Source organism: Pteronotus mesoamericanus, unplaced genomic scaffold (genome assembly GCF_021234165.1).
Source record: "Pteronotus mesoamericanus isolate MK-2021 breed Mesoamerican mustached bat unplaced genomic scaffold, CSHL_Meso_final scaffold_137, whole genome shotgun sequence".
Classification (NCBI taxonomy): Eukaryota; Metazoa; Chordata; class Mammalia; order Chiroptera; family Mormoopidae; genus Pteronotus; species Pteronotus mesoamericanus.
In genome coordinates, this window is record NW_026555306.1 from 6,026,626 (window position 1) to 6,042,920 (window position 16,295).

General features: G+C 50.2%; 1 protein-coding gene across 1 annotated transcript; it reads right to left on the bottom strand.

Annotated features, from left to right (window-relative positions):
* Positions 1 to 6,273: 6,273 nt before the first annotated feature.
* Positions 6,274 to 16,017, bottom strand: IZUMO2 (IZUMO family member 2). The gene is made up of 7 exons (XM_054588784.1): positions 15,786 to 16,017; positions 15,520 to 15,594; positions 12,280 to 12,366; positions 12,024 to 12,044; positions 11,040 to 11,120; positions 8,400 to 8,526; positions 6,274 to 6,316 (listed from the first exon to the last, which is right to left on the bottom strand). Exons 1-7 carry the CDS (start codon positions 16,015 to 16,017, stop codon positions 6,274 to 6,276), a joined length of 666 nt encoding a protein of 221 aa, XP_054444759.1.
* Positions 16,018 to 16,295: the final 278 nt, after the last annotated feature.

Sequence of the window (16,295 nt, forward strand, 5' to 3'; positions counted from 1 at the left end):
TTTTTCATGTAAATTTCAACATAAATTTTCTGCTAATCTTTTAAAAGTTAGTATACTCACTATAAAACTGCATGACTCTACACATAACATTTTTACGTTGGCAATAATGTTTGATGAGCTTTCTGGTAACAAAGAACCAATCTCTTAATTCAACATAATTTCCTGCCATCTGACAGGTACTTTTCTTTTTCTCCTTTAAGTATTTTATTTATTAATTTTTAGAAAACAGCCCTGGTTGGCATGGCTCAGTGGATTAAATGCCGGCCTGCGAATGGAAAGGTCGCTTCCGTTCCCAATCAGGGCACAGGCCTGGGTTGCAGGCCAGGTCCCCAGTAGGGGGAGCATGAGAGGCAACCACAAATTGACTCGTCTCTCCCTCTCTCCCTCTTTTCCCTTCTCTCTAAAAATAAGTAAATACAATCTTTTAAAAAAAGAAATATGAAATGTATACAAGGTTTTAAGGGCACAGTCTTGCAACCTGGGGAAATGGAGATGTAGAGAAAACAAACAAAACCATTTGAAATTTGTTGAAGGGGATTGATTTTTTCTTAATTTTATTTTTAAAAAATATTTTCTTTATTTATTTTTAGAGGGAAGGGAAGGGAGGGAGAACTAGAGAGAAACATCAATCTGTTGCCTCACACAACTCCAACCTGGGACCTGGCCCTCAACCTAGGCACGTGCCCTGACCAGGTGACCTTTCCATTTGCGGATAACGCCCAACACACAGAGCCACACTAGTCAGGTTGGATTGATTTTTTAACGCTAGTAGATTTGTTCATGGGACACCCGTTAACTGCATAATTGTCACATGTGAACCACAGTGCTTAGGTTGGTGACTGTGCTAAACAAGACATCTGACTCTTGCCCTCAGAGAAGAGCGAGGGGCAGGCTTGTATTCAAACATTTTGAACATATCTTCCTTGTATACTAGCATCCCTGTCTTTGAAGAACCACTGCTCTTCCTTCCATGTAGTCTTGGTGGGTCTGTTAATCACGGATTCCCCCACCACCTCACCTCAGGAGTAGGAATGAGACCAAGGCTGGCCAATCAGAATACCCCTGAGCAAAGAGGACAGGGGGCCTGAGGTCCCCATTCTGAAACAACAACCACTAGCGATCATTAGGTTCGGCTCCCTGCACGCACACCACAGCTCTCGGAGACGTTATCCCCAGATGAGGAAATCAAGGCACGAGAGGTCCAGGCCTTTGCTCAATGTCATAGAGATATCAAGTGTCAGAGCGGGATTAGAACCAAAATCTGGCCCACAGCACCAACCCCTCCATTTTGAGGACCCAGAGATGAGTGTGATGCAGCTCTACCCTCAAGGGGCTCCATGCCTGTTAGGGGAGACTGTGCTGGACACAGATCAGGTGGCAGGGTGACGGGTGTCCCCAAAATATCTCTGGGGTGAATGTTGATGCGCTTAAATTCAACACTTTCAGATGGGAAGATTGTCCTGGATTATCTGGGTGGGCCCTTCGCCTCTGGCTTTGAAGCTGGAGGAAGGGGCCACACCGGAGGCGGTTTCCAGCCGCCGAAAAAGGCAAGGAGATGGATCCTTCCCTAGAACCTCCAGAGGGAGCACGGCTCTGCTGACACCTTGATGTCAGCCCAGCGAGCCACGGGCCACACTTCTGACCTGCAGAAGTGTAAGGGACTACACTTTGTTGTTTGAGCCACCAGGTTTGTGGCCATCTGTTACAGCCACAGTGCAGAAACTCATATAAATAAATAAAATAAAGACTCAGAGCCTCCCATGTATTTCCAAGACAAACAGCTACAGGCGCACCCGGGTGCACAGGCGTGCGGGCGCCGGGAGGCTGAAACCGCTGGGGGACTTCACTGTCTCCCCGCAAGTCATCATTACAAGAAAAAGAGGGTAACTTGGGAGTGGAAAAGTGGTCAAGGCCGGTGTGACCAGTGATGGGGGCTGACATCACGGGCTCCTGATCGGATGAGAAGGACACAGCCTCACTCCTAAGTTTTTCCTGCCAAAAGCTCATAACCCGAATCTAATCACGAGGAAACGCTGAGCGAATCTAAACCGGGGGACACTCCGGAGTGTGTGGTCTGTAGCCTTCAGAATTGCCAAGACCAGGAAGGTCAAAGGAAGGCCGAAGAGCTCCTCCAGGGGAACGGGGACGAAAGACGCCTGACCTCCAATGCAGTGGGTGAGACGGGGTTTCTTTTGCCCTTAGGAATATTGTTGGGACACTTAGCAAACCTTGAAGAAAGCCTGTCGGTTAGCTAATAGTTCTGTATCCAGGTTAATTTCCTGACGTGATCGCCGCGCTATGGATTTGAAAGGAAAATACCCTTGCTTTTAGAAAAAACACAGGGACTCTTGGGAAAGAGGGGGCCAGAGACTCAGGGAGGTGGCAGAGACCCAGAGAGAAGGCGACAGAGACACAAGGACCGAGGAGCAGGGAACCAGAGAGAGAGGAGGAGACAGAGCGCGATCTCTCGCCCTTGCGTGTACACAGCTGCATTCCTGCTGTATCCCTACATGCTTTTCCTTCGTTGCATGAGCACACGGACAGAGAGAGTTCTGGTGTCTCCTTCTCTTCTTATAAGGACGTTAACATTATTGGGTCAGGGCCCTAAACTTATTACCTCATTTAACCTTGTTTTCTTCCATAAAGGTCATATCTCCAAGTCACATTGGGGGCTAGGGGTTCCACATATGAATTTTGGGGGAGCGAACATTCAGTTCAAAGCACACTCTCACATTCCACTCTACCTGCCCACCATGAAGAAGCACTTATATTCCTCTTTCCTCCCTCTAGGCTTCTGGGCTCTCTATTCCCTCTGCTTGGAACAGCCCACCTCTCCCTCTGCCTTTATTGGTCACACTCATGACTTTTACTCCATTGGTTCTTATCTTCAAAGTTATAGCCAAGGTGACACCTCCTCCGCAAGCCCTCCCTGATTGCTCAGGCTGTGTTGGAGGCCCTCCTCTGAGCTTATAAAATGCCATGAGATATCCCCGTCAGGCACACACATCACACTGCCTGTAACCAGGTCTTTCTCAGGTACCCTAATCCTGGCAATAGTGATTGGTTCAAGGGGTGGGCCCCAGACCCAAGCAAAACCAATCAGGACCCTTCCCTGGGATTGCTATATAAACTCAGTTGCAGCGGTGCTCCTTGCTTCAGCCAGTAAAATGCAGATAAAAGCAACATGTGTCATTGAGCTCACTTAACTTGTGTGACCACCCTATGTAGACGACATTGCTCACCCATTTTACAGACAAGAACATGAAGAGGGAGGATTTATGTAAACCACTCGAAATTCAGAGCTAGTCAAGGACAAAGGCAGGATTCGAATCCCGATTGAGCCCATAAGTGCGACCACTATGTTTCACCACTGCCAAGTTCACCCTGTCTCTTTTCCTTGTGTTATGGCAACGGGGATTGCCCAAGATACAAGCTACTCCATCGGCCGGGGCTCCGGAGTCAATGTGGCATGAAGCGGAGCCTCAGCTGCCCTGTGAGAGGCATGTCATATAGTGAGAAGTAAACCCTCATTGCTGTAAGCCACTGAGATGAAGCGGGGGGCGGGGGGGGCGGTATCGTAGCATAACTAACCTAACCTCTTCTGACACATTCATCTCCCAAAGCCTTGACAAACCTTGACTTTGATGTTGTGTACAAGTCAGTTAACGCAATGCCTTTTGTCCCCCCCCCGTTACTCTAGGTCCCTGAAACAAGGGACGGAGAGCGTAATGGCTAATGCCACTTATTCATTGTGTTGAAACTGAAAATCATTAGCCTCTCTGTTCCTCCATTTCTTCATTGTACGTGGGGAGAAAATAAATACCCTCTTCATTGGGTTATGAGATTTGAGTAGGTTGATATAAGTAAAGCCATTAGAAGAGTATGTGTCAGAAAACACCATCCACATATTTGCTATCAATACTATGAAAAAGAAGCCATTAATAGTCTCAGCTCCTGACATTCCCATTTGTGGTCCCCTCTGTCTGGAGTGCCCTTTCTCCTGTGCTTCTTGTGGAAACCAATTTTCTGACAAGAACAGGCTCTTTTTCTTTAAACTTTATTTTTCAACTACAGTTCACATTCAATATACTGTATGCATTTCAGGTGTACAGGCTAATGGTTAGACAATCATATACTTTACCAAGTGGTCCTCCTAATATAGCAAGACGCTCTTACAGCCGTTCCTGTACGAAACTTTCTCTTCTTCCCACCCTCCCCAGCTAGAGTTGGCTGCTCCCTCCCTGGGTTCCCACAGGAACGTCCCAGAATCCTAGCACTGATATCATAATAATTGTTGTCTTGTAATTATTTGGTGACGGTCTGTCTCTCCCGCTCCATACCCTGTGCTCTCTGGGAGTTCTCATCGCACTATAATTAATGCACAACTTAATTACCCGTTTAGTGCATTGCTCCCAGGAAGTTCCCAAGAAGTTAAGGTAATGACGGGACCAGTAGCGTGAAGATATTTTAATACCCAAAACACTGCTACCCAAGCGGGAGTGAGCTTCGGCGTGGCCACCAGTTTAAGCGAGTGTGAAGCCCAGCATCTCTGATCCCTCTGCAGGAGCCCCGCCCCTGGCCGTTCGCCGCTAGCGGTGACGTCATGCGCGCCCGGAGCGACGTTGCCTAGGCGACTAGCGTCCGTGGACTCCAGGGTATAGAACAGGCCCGGGTCGCGGGCGACAGGTGGGTGAGGGGGGCGGGGAGGACGAGGAGGGGTAAACCGGGGAGAAACCAGAGGCCGGAAACTACCGTTCCCAGAATCCTCTCCTTTCGAGCGCGGTCTATTTAAGGGCTTTGAGCCTCTTCGCTACGGCTTCAAACCTCTGCATTCCCGCTGTAATGACGACGCATGGTCCCAGGTAGACGCTGGAAATGTCGGGGGACAGGGAGGAACACTTTGTGAGGTTCATGAATTAGAGTGCGCTGTACCCGTGAAACCAATACGAAATAATGTCGAATGTAAACTGTAATCGAAAACTAAAATGCAAGAGAAAGAAAACTTCTCCACTCAAAGCGCTTTACCGCTCAGGTGACAAAACTCTAAGCATCGTGTGGCTGGAACAAGAACGTCAAGGACGTCAAGGGTTTGGCCAGTCGAAGTCCAACTTTGCTGTGCACACCTTCTACCTTTAACTAGTCTGGGATGTAGTGTTTAACGGACTCACTGCAGGAGGCAGAGGTTTCTGGGATAGGTAGTTAATTAGGGGGTCCAGTGGGACCCCTCAACACTTAGAACGTCCGTGGCTAATCTCTAAAATAAAGTATGTAAGCAACACCCAGCCCTAGATACTTCCCTGTCACCTTAGAATGGTAGCAAAACGTGTCTTGAGTTGGTCTTCAGTATTTGAAAAAAATTAGTTGCCCACACTATTTTAATGGAGAGATTTCATATTTGAACAACCGGATTTTTGGGGTCTATTGAAAAATCTGAAGATCTGAAAAACACTAGGGCTGTTATATCACCTATTTCACTATAGGGTGGAACTGAGTATTTTCCACTTTCCACGAATGAGACCTGAAGTTGTTCACTTTACTTACCTGGACCCATAACATATTTGAGGTTTCAATTTCAGACCCTGGGAAAATCCACCAAGCTCCTTTCCCGGCATTTAAAGCCCTTTCGTGGAGGGATCAATACCGTCTTTGTAGGCTCTCTGCACTCCCCACTCCCCTCCTCATTTATTCAACAAATATTTACTGAGTGCTTGCTTTCAGCCAAGCAGTGTGCTAAGCACTGAATCTCCAGCTAAATTCTTCCTTTCTTACCAACCCCCGTCCCTCCCACCAAACATCCTGCATTATCCAAATCCCGAGGGAGACAGCAACAGATCCCCTAGCAGGTTCCAAAACAGAAGGACGCCACGTGATTCAAATCTATTTGCTTTCTGCGTTGGGTTAGCGAGTAGCAAGAGGTCAGAGAGCAAAAGACGTATCCGAGTCTTTTCAGGAACACAGAAGGTGAACATTGAAGAGTTCAGATAGGGAGGGAACCCTGTCTTCTCCCCACTGACCACTGCCGTCCCTCTGCCCACCTGTCCTTTACGGTCTCCCTGGGGAGTCATCTTATTTTGGGTGCGTTCCCCACGACATAGGAATGGTTGTCCTTTCAGGCCCTCACTGACGGGTTGTCCAGTCCTCTTGAAAGTTGGGCGTCTAGAGCTGGACCTTTGTGGGGGGTGTCCTCCAGTAACTGATGGAGACATCGAGAAATTCGTCACAGACTTTATTTAACTTCTTTTCCTTTCCCCTTACAACTCCCAAAGCACCGCCCTACTGCAGCAGGAGTTTCCGGTTTTGCCTGTAAATAATAGCCCTGGGCAGAGAGAAAAAGCCTGGAGGTTAGAAAGAGATCTTCAGGCCCCTCTAGGTCAACCGACACCCTCCCACCCCGCCCAAACTTCCTTCCAATCATCAGTCTTATTTGGTTTAGTCAGTGACATCATGGGTGTCTGGGCAGATTTCCAGCATTCTCAGCCAATCAGTGTTGGCTCATGAGGAGGGAGTGAAACATTGGGACTGGGAGTAAGGGTAAAATGTGGATGCAGAGCGGAAGACGGACTCGGAGAGACACAGACACAGCAAGAGAGGCTCACAAAGAAGAGAAAGACAAAAAGAGAGAGAAATGAGGAAAAGAGAGGAGCAGGTGTAGTAGGTGGAACTGTGTTTTCCAAAAGATATATCCAAACCTTAACCTCTAGTATCTGTGCAGGTGGCCTTACTGGGAAATACAGTCTTTGCAGATGTAATTAAGTTAAGGTCAAATAAGGTCATTCTGGATTTAGGCTGGAGCCTACGTTCAAGGCTGGTGATAGAGTGAGAGAGAGAGAGAGAGAGAGAGAAAGAGAGAGAGAGAGAGAGGACAGTCCATGTTAAGACTGAGGCAGAGATTAGAGGGAAGCCACAAGCCCAGGAACACCAAGGATGCCAGCCGCCACCAGAAGGTAGAGGCTGGTATGGAATGGATTCTCTCTCAGAACTTCCAGAAGGAACCAACCCTGCCAATCCCTTGATTTTGGACTTCTGACCTCCAGAATTCTAAGAGAATAAATTTGTTGCCTTAAGCCATTTGTGGTCATTTGTTACTGCAGCAACAAGATATTAAGACACAGGGAGACTGTGGGGAGAGGGTGAGGAAAGAGTTCTGTAAGAGAAACCGAGAGATGGGACAGAACTTGGGCAAGAGGCTGAGGAAAAGAGTAACAGAATTCAAGACAGAAAGGGAATCCCAGAGATGGGGGAGGGGAAGATAGAGATGAAGACCCATTGAAGACAAGGAGAGAGGTTCAAACATGGGAAAGGGGAGAGAGCTGTGTGGAAAGGTGCTGGGAAAAGAGAGGGAAGACGGGAGACAAGGAGGTGGCAACATGAGACAGATATAAAGCAGCAGAGCGAGGCTGACAGAGAGTGTGTGGGCCACGTGGGGTGGGAGTCAGGAACAGACCCAGAGACCGGGAGGGACATTGAGAGAGAGGCAGAAAGAAACTGAGAGACACAGATTCAACGTGGGGGCAGGGGAGGGAAAGGAGGAAGTGGCAGATTTGGGACTGGGGCAGTGGAGGGGAGGAGAGAGCCCAGTGGAAGAGGCAGAGAGATGGAGAGAGTTTCAGAGGCGGAGAGAAGGGGATGCACCAGACGAGCTCACACTAGAGCTGACATTTGTTGCGCTAAGTACTGATTTAACGCTCACCCCCACCCCAGAGGGAGGCGCTGGGACTGTCTAAAATTGCATAAGAAGAAACCGAGGCGTTAGACAAAGGAGGGGGAGGGGCAGGTGGGAGAGGCCGAGAATGACTGGAGAGGGCATCGTAAGGGCAAGCGGACGGGCAGGGAGGTGCCCCAAGGCCGAGAGAGCTCGGCGAGGGCCACTCCTCCCCGGGGCACTGCAGGTCCGTGCTTGGGGCCTATGGGAATGTTTTCATTTTAAATACTTTTAAAAACTTTTAAAAGCAGAAGACAATAATGTAACAATGAGCAATAATAATATAATAATAAGTCCAGCTTGGAATATATTTGTCTTCAAACCAGCACTTCTGCAAAATATAATTTTTAGTTTAGGTGTTTGGGTTTTTTTGTTTTTTGTTTTTTTCATGGAAGAAGAGATCCACAAAAGCGAAAGTGCTGAGGACTGAGGAAAGACGTAATGTGGTCCAGGGGTGATGGGAGTGGGGAGGGAAGATATGAGTGAGAAACAGAGAGACCCAGATGAGCGAGAGATGGAGAGGGGGAAGGAGAGACAGGGAAAAAAAGAGAGAGATAGACAGGGAGACTGAGACAGAGATATAAAGTGACTGGGCAGGAGACTCCCAAAGACACAGTGACCTATCCAGGGCAGTGCCATCTTTGAGGGGCTTAGTGGAGGCCTTTGGGGGCCTCAGGAGACTGCAGGGATGACTCACGAAGCCAGGATGACCCCAAAGACGAAGACAGCCAGAAACAAGGAAACCACGATGCCGGGCAGGGCCTGGCTCCACGGGCTTGTACTCTCTTTGTCGTACTGCAGGGCCACTCGGGGCTGCCTGTCAACTGGGCCGGTGGGTGGAGACAGCGCGGACCTTGTTACCACCCTTCCTCGGCCTTGACCTCACCCACCGCTCGCTCAGCGACCAGGGTCCCTTCACACCGCGGGGCCCTCGCCCTGTCCTAGGCTCCCCTTCTCCATTCACCCATTCCTCAAATTCTGTGCCCCAGAGACCGTTCTAGGTGCTCGGGTTACCACTGTGAACCCACCCTTGTCCTCCCTCAGCACCTCACAGTGTCAGCGAAGGGCCCAGCGCTAAATGCGTCTCACTGAGGGTGAGGGTGGGAGGAGGACTTGGCTCGTTCGTCAGCTAGAGAACACGAGAGGGGAACGCAAAATGCTGGCAATCTTATAAGAAAGTCATCCTGCGTCTTAGCTGGCTCCTGAACGTGGCCTTGGGAGTCCCATTCTGCACCTTCAGCCAGCTCCCTTGCTCGAGCTCTCTCATTCTGTTCGCAAAGCCTCTAGGCTCGAACTTAAAAATATATCCAGAATCTGTACTACCTGGCCCCTGACCTGGCCCAGCAGCGTCCTCCTCTCTCCTCTCAAGCGGTCTGGCTTCTCCTCCCTGCAGTTCCCCACGTGGCCGCCAGGGGCGCCAGTTAACACCTAAGTCCACTCCTGTCCCTCTTCTGCTCAGAGTCCTCCCGCGGCTCTTCTCTCATTCAGAATAAAAGCCCAAGTCCTCACTATGGTCCTTGAGCCCTGCACGATCTGGTCACCACGTGGCTAGCTACCTTACTGCCCTCCTCTTTATTCACTTGGCAATGGCCACACTAACTCCCTTCTTGTCGCTCAACTACTTTGGATCTTTGCATCTGCTGTTCCCTCAGACTTTCCCACGGTTCCTCAACCCCACGTTTCCTTTAGGTCACTGCTTGAGAGACGTCCCCCCACCTGCACGCTCTAAAGTAGCACTGCCCCTCTCCCTCCCAGGGACTTTCTCTCTGTTTCGTTTTCATTAAGAGCCCTACTGCCATCTGGAATTAGTCCCTATATCTGTTTATGTATAATTATCACCTCACAGTGGTACTCAGCTAGGGATAATTTTGTCCTCCAAGGGATATTTGGAAATGTCTGGAGACTGGAAACGAGTGTCATGACTTGTGTGTGTGTGCGTGTGTGCGTGTGTGCGTGCATGTGTGCGTGCGTGTGTGTGTGCGCATGGAGGGGGGTGTACTACTGGTGTCTAGTGGGAAGAGGAGGTAGAGGATAGGGGAGCCGCAATGCAAAGGACAGCCTTGTAGCAAAGAATTACCTAGCCCCACGTCAGTAGCAAAAGGTTGAGAAGCCTAATCTAACCCTTCACTCCACCAAAATGTGGGTTCTGTGAGGCATTTGCCTCCCGTTCTGCTGATCCTCAGTGGGGGGCATTACAGAGCGCTCAAACTATTTGTTGTAGTTAAACACCACGCTACGGGAGCAAATCCACAAATTCCTTCTTTTCAATTGTTCAGCATAATGGTGGGGGAGGGGGAGTTAGATAATTAAAAAAATAAGAAGAGAAAAAGATGTAACCACTGAATGATATGAGAAGTCCTTTCATTGGACTCTGTTTCCATGAATCGATGAGAAAGGTATTCTGGGGACAATAGGGAAGTTGGAAAGGGACTTGGAATTATTTGATATTGAAGAGTTGTTGTTAGGTTTGCTGAGTGTGGTTATGTAGAAAATGTCCTTATTTATAGAGGTAGACACTATTAATGAGTGAAATCTCATGATGCTTGATTTCTTCTAAAACACTGAGGCAGCCCCGGCTGCCGTGGCTCCGTGGACTGAGCGCTGGCCTGTGAACCAAAGGGTCGCTGGTTTGATCCCCAGTCAGGGCACATGCCTGGGCTCTGGGCCAGGTCCCCAGTAGCGGGTGCATGAGAGGCAACCACACATTGATGTTTCTTTCCTTCTCTTTCTCCCTCCCTTCCCTTCTGTCAAAAAATAAAATAATAAAGTCTTTAAAACACTGTGGCAAACAATAAAATAGAGTAACTGAATCAAATGGGAGGACTCAAGACAGTTCGATAGAAAGTGCTACTTTAGAGAGTGTGATCAGGGAGCCCTCTCCGAGGTGGTCAACGGCCAGACTTTGTTGAAGTGACATTGTTGGCGTAACAATGTGACAGAGAGAACAGCACATGAAAAGGTCCAGCGTGACTATCCAATCTTGATATATACATGGGGGTTCATTGTACTATTTTCTCTGCTCTAAGGAGATGTGTTTTTTAAATCTCTGAATGAATGAATAAATTCAGCACATCCTTCCAGACTCCCCAGGTAGGGCTAAAAAGAAAAGCCTGCCATTCGGGCATTAGATGCATTGCAAAGTTGCAGAGGAGGCTTCCCATGTAGCAGCAGTGGATTTCAGAATGTGGCCGCACCTGCCGGGCCACAGTGTAAGAAGTGTCCAGGGCAGGATTCAAGGCGGCACGCGGGAGGCCTCAAAACCCGTATCCACCGGGACATGGCTGCCTTGGTCTCTCGTGTACCCGTCCCATGTCTTCCCGGACCCACAGGAGCTTACCGAAACAGTCCTTCTTTTTTATGCACTTGGGACTGATCCTCTGGCAGTGTAAACAGTCTAAGACCTCTCCTTTTAGCAAGTCTGGACAGGGGAGAGGGAGAAGTGGGATGGGGGCAGCTATCAGAGGACCGGCAAGGGGCAGGAAGGCGGACGGGGAAGCGGGTACGGAGTCCCTTGGCCCTCCCGAATTTGGAGGTCGCACATGCAGCAGAGCAAGCTGAGCAAAATGCACTGATGATTCACATTAAAGATAATTTTTATATATTTATACAATATATAAGTTGATTGAAGAGTTGAACTAAGTTGCAGCTGTCCAGTTAACCCAACATTATTTGGAAACATTTAATTAATTAAAATTAAACCCATGTTTAATTAAATGTCTACCAAAGAATGCTTTCACGTCTCTATTCCTATTTTGCAGCCACCTGTGGCAGAGACTGGCTGGATGCTCACTGATCCATCTCTTCCACTTCCTACCGCTCAGGAAGACTACATTTCCCAGGCCCCTTTGCAGAAGGTTGCAACCATGTGACTGAGTTCTGCCCAATGGAAAGTGGGCAGAGGGATGCAAAGCCCCTTCCCAGGCTTGGCGACAGAAGTCCATACAGAATTCCCTATTTTTTCTCCCTTCTGACGTTTGCTTAGAAGCTACAATACGGGTGCAGCCTGGATCCCCGACTCACCAGTTGGAAGAATTACTCAACTCTCAATGGATTTTGGGTGGGAGAGAAATAAATGTTTCTTTTGTTAAAACACTGAAATGTGTTTGTTTGTTTAACTAGGACATAGGCTCTCCTATCCTGCCTCACATTCTCCCCAAAGGACTTTTCCGCAGGTTGCAATTTTCATAAGCCCCCCAAAATCCGATATCCCTAGGTCCTAGAGCTTTGGAGCGGGGCCCCGCTAGCGGAGCAGGTGTGATAGTGGGGCTGGGTTTGTGGGAGATGGGGGAAAGGGGGAACAGACAATAAGGGCAGGACTCACGGCAAGTTTTGCGGTTGCAGGCTGCAAGAGAAAAGAGCTGAGGTGAGTTAAGGTGGGAGAGCAATTTGAGAATCTAATGGGAAGGGACCAGGAGAGGGAGGGAGGAAGGAGTCTGGGAAAGACTAGTAAGGGATACGCGGAGGGGCAGAGAGAGCTGAGCCAGCGGGGAGGGAAGGAAGGAGTTTGGGAGAAGACGTGAGAGAGGGGGCTGGAGTGGCCATGAGGAGGGCTCTTGGTGTCGAGAGAGACGCCGCACCTTTCAGTTCATACGAACTCAGAGCTCTCTTGAGTCTCTTGACCACCCTCTGCCTAAGAGTCACCAGCTCTTCCAGCAGAGGCTCATCTGAGGAGAGAAAGGGACCCTTGTGAGACACTCAGCACCCCATCTGCAGCTTCAAAGAGGAGGGACGAGGGAACTCCTTTTCATTCACCAGGAGTCACCAAGGCCACATATCCGGCAGATCTGCGGCTTGGGAAGGCTTGCATTTACCTTCTGATTCGCTGCAGGGCCCCAAGTTAAACCCCCTTCCCTTGGCCTCAGTTTCCTCATTTGGGAAGCGCTAGAAGGGTGGGCTTAGTCACCTCTCCTTTCCTCCCACCTGATTTGCTCTCTGCTCCTCTTTGTTGTCTACACTCACTCCTTCAGATTTCATCCAGGCTCATGGCTTTATACAGTAATTACCTGGACCTGCATTGTCCAATATGCCAGCCAGTAGCCACACCTGGCTACTGAGCCCTTGACAGGGGCTAGTCTGAACTGAGATACACAGTTCATGTAAAACGTATGTTGGATTTCAAAGACATGGTATGAAAAACAATAATTGTAAAATATTATAATAAATCATTTTCTTTTTAAAAAAGATTTTATTTATTTTTAGACAGAGGGGAAGGGAGGGAGAAAGAGAGGGAAAGAAATATCAATGTGTGGTTACCTCTCACATGCCCCCTACTGGGAACCTGGCATGCAACCCAGGCATGTGCCCTGACTGGGAATTGAACCGGTAACTCTTTGGTTCGCAGGCAGGCACTCAATTCACTGAGCCACATCAGCCAGGGCACAATAAGTCATTTTCTGTGGAGTGCATGTTGAAATGGTAATGTTTTGGGTATAGGTTTAAATAAAATATATTAAAATTAATTTCACCTGCCTCTGTCTACCTTTTTTTAAAATGGGGATACTAGCCCTGGTTGGCATGGCTCAGTGGATTGAGTCCCGGCCTGTGAACTGAGAGGTCGCTGGTTCGATTCCCAGTCAGGGCACATGCCTGGGTTGTGAGCCATATCCCCAGTTGGGGGTGTGTGAGAGGCAACTGATCGATATCTTTCTCACACATCATTGTTTCTCTTCTTTTCTCCCTCCTTTCCCCTCTCAATACAAATAAATAAGAAAAATCTTTTGAAAAATAAATAAAATTGGGGCTACTAGAAAATTAAAAATTATGTATGTGATTCCTATTTGTGCCTCCCATCATATTTCTGTGGACACTGCTCTTCCATCTACACCAATGCCTCCCAAGTTTATACCACTAGCCGAGCCCGCACATCGAAGTCCAGGTGTACATTCCCAACGCTCCACTCAGCAGGTCCTCCTGGATGTCTATAGGCATCTTAAGCTCAATAAGTTCAAAAGTGAACCTCAATATTCTCCTCCAAACCTGCTCCCACCCGCGGTCTTCATCTTAGTAGGTGCAGGTGCCACGGTTCCACTTGCTTAGGCCAAGGTCCTTGGTGCTGCCTTTGACCCGTTTTCTCCCATCCCACGTGCAAGTTGTCAACATGCACGTCAGCAGGTCCCGTCTGTTCAATATGTAAGACAGCTCCAGACATCCCATCCTTTCTCACCCCCTCCACTGTGACCACCGCGGTTCCAGCCATCATCGCCTCTTGCCCGGGGCCATCACTGCATCTCCTCCCTGATCTCCAGCCTTCCTGCCCCCTGGTCATGCTGAAATCTGTTCTCCACATCCAGGGGGGTCCTAGCAAAACCTTGGTCGGCTCACTCACATCGCGCTTCAGCTCAGAGCCCTCCCTCCCAGGTGAGCCAGAAGAGAAGCCGAAAGTCCTTACCGTGGCCTAGAAGGTGCTACGGGACCCAGCCTTCCCTTCCTTTTCCCTCTCGGACCCCATCTTCCCCATCTCCCCGGCTCACTCTTTCCTCTCCAGCCTCCCTGGCCTCCCTGAGCTTCTGCGAATACGCCAAAGGCGACCCGCTCAGGCACCGCGCAGCGCGGCCTGCAGCCCTCGAGCCCAGGCCCTCGCTCGGCTGCTTCCGCGTCCGCCTGTCTTTCATCACAGGCTGACTCTTCGGCGTCATCCTTCTTGGCCGTCCTGCCTCAAACGGCAGCCCCCACCCCTACTCACAGTGCGGCTTATCCCCCGGCCCCTGCTTTCTTTTTTCTCCGTGGTATTTGTCCGCTTTACTTAGTGCGGTAAAGGGTTAGCTCAGCAGGCCTGGGCTCTCCAAACCTTGCACATTCCCCCCGTCCCCCAAAAGGGTTTGGCTCCTGCCCAGCTCCTGGTGGGGAACCTCTGAGTCCTTGGAGTATCCGGCCTGGAAGGGTGTCCTTCTCCCCCTGGGAGCGGGGGCCGCTCGCACAGTCTACGCTCACGGGGAGACTCACGGTGGGGCCTTGGGCACGGGGAGCTGCTTGGCCTCCGGAGGGGCTGTTGGCTGAGTACCTGAGGTCAGCCTCTTGGTTCTCTAGGTTGGCGTAACCAACCCCCAATAATATAATAACAGTCTCAAAACGACTGACCTAGGCTCTTCCAAAATGTCAGTGTCAGAAAAGACAATGGAAAACACTGTGTGACGCCAGAGCAGAGCAAGGATTGAAAGAAAACTGGAATGTTCTTCCTTCTTTGGAGATCACCCACTGAAGAATGTAATGTTGAAATGAGGGTTGAAGTGTCATTAACTGTCATGGTGCATGCGCGCGCGTGCACACACACACACACACACACACTTTATATCTTTTTAAAAATTGGTGGGTTCTTTCATACTGTCTTCCTCCCTGCTCCATTCCTCAAGGTGGGGCAAGGCTTGCAGGGCTTAGACCTTGCTTCCCAACTCCCCCAAGTCCACAGGGCCCTCTACTGCCCTCTGCTGAGGGACTGTCATAAAGACCAGGCCAATCTCCAATGACTAACTCCAGGAACGGTACCCTCCCCCTCCTGCCGCGCGCGTGCTGGGTGGTGGTTAGGGATACACTGTCTGAGCGGGGAGGGATGTCCCAGGTTCAAATCCTCATCTCTTTCCCTAGCTGTGTGGCTTTGGGAGTGTCCGAACCTCAGGCTCCCCCTGGCTGAAAGACCTTGCCCACCTAGATAAGCTGTAGTAGGCTTGTAAGGAAAGCATTTAGAACCAGCCGGACCCGACACACAGTAAAGGCTATGGGCCCGCGTTTGCTTCACGGTTTAGATCAAGAGGAAGGGGGGTGGACAGGGGAAGAGGGAGGGAGAAGGGGCCTGGGAAAAGGCTTTCCCGATTAGTTCCTACCTCTCAGAGACTTAGCCTTTAACTTATTAATTTCATTCTTGATAAAGGATGCCACATGGTCCAGGTGATCTGTCTCTGGGGACGACAGGGGAGGAAACGCCATTGGGTCCCTGAGAGAGCCGAGTGACTTCTCCCCCATCTTCGTCCAAACCTCCCCCTCCAGGGGGCATGGTCCCCAAAGTGTCTCCCTCTCCATCCTCCCCTGCCTTGGACGCCCCTGTCCCTTTCTCCACAGTGCTAGGCACCCTCCCCTTCGAAGCACGCACCCACTTGCCCCACAAACGCGTTCAGCGCATAGTTGCGGAAGAAAGATCCCTCCATGCCCAGCAGCAGGGACTGAGCGCGGGCCCCATGCTGCCCGAGACGGAATTGGCCGGGGATGATGGCCAAGCGCAGCTGCCTCAGGGCCGCCGGCACCGAGGGGTCGCACTGCAGACAGCCCCAGCCTCCGCGGGCGCCCAGGATGGCGAGCAGCCCAAAGGCCAAGGCCAGAGGCATGGCAGGGCCTTTGTGACGTCACAGAGGGGCCCCAGCGGCCCCGCCCCCGAGGTTCGGGCGGGGTAGAGAGGCCTGGGAGCAGAAGGCAGGCAGGACTTTGCTGAGCACCTCCTCTGTGCCAAGCGCTATTCTAGGCTCTGCAATGTATTGTGAGGCAAACAGTCTCTGCTCCCACCGTGTTCACCAAAGGTCAGTGGAGCTGCCTCCATGTGCCGGGCGCTGGAGCGAGTCCAAGTATCTATCGGCGAAGGAACAGGTCAAACAAAAGTGGTGTATCT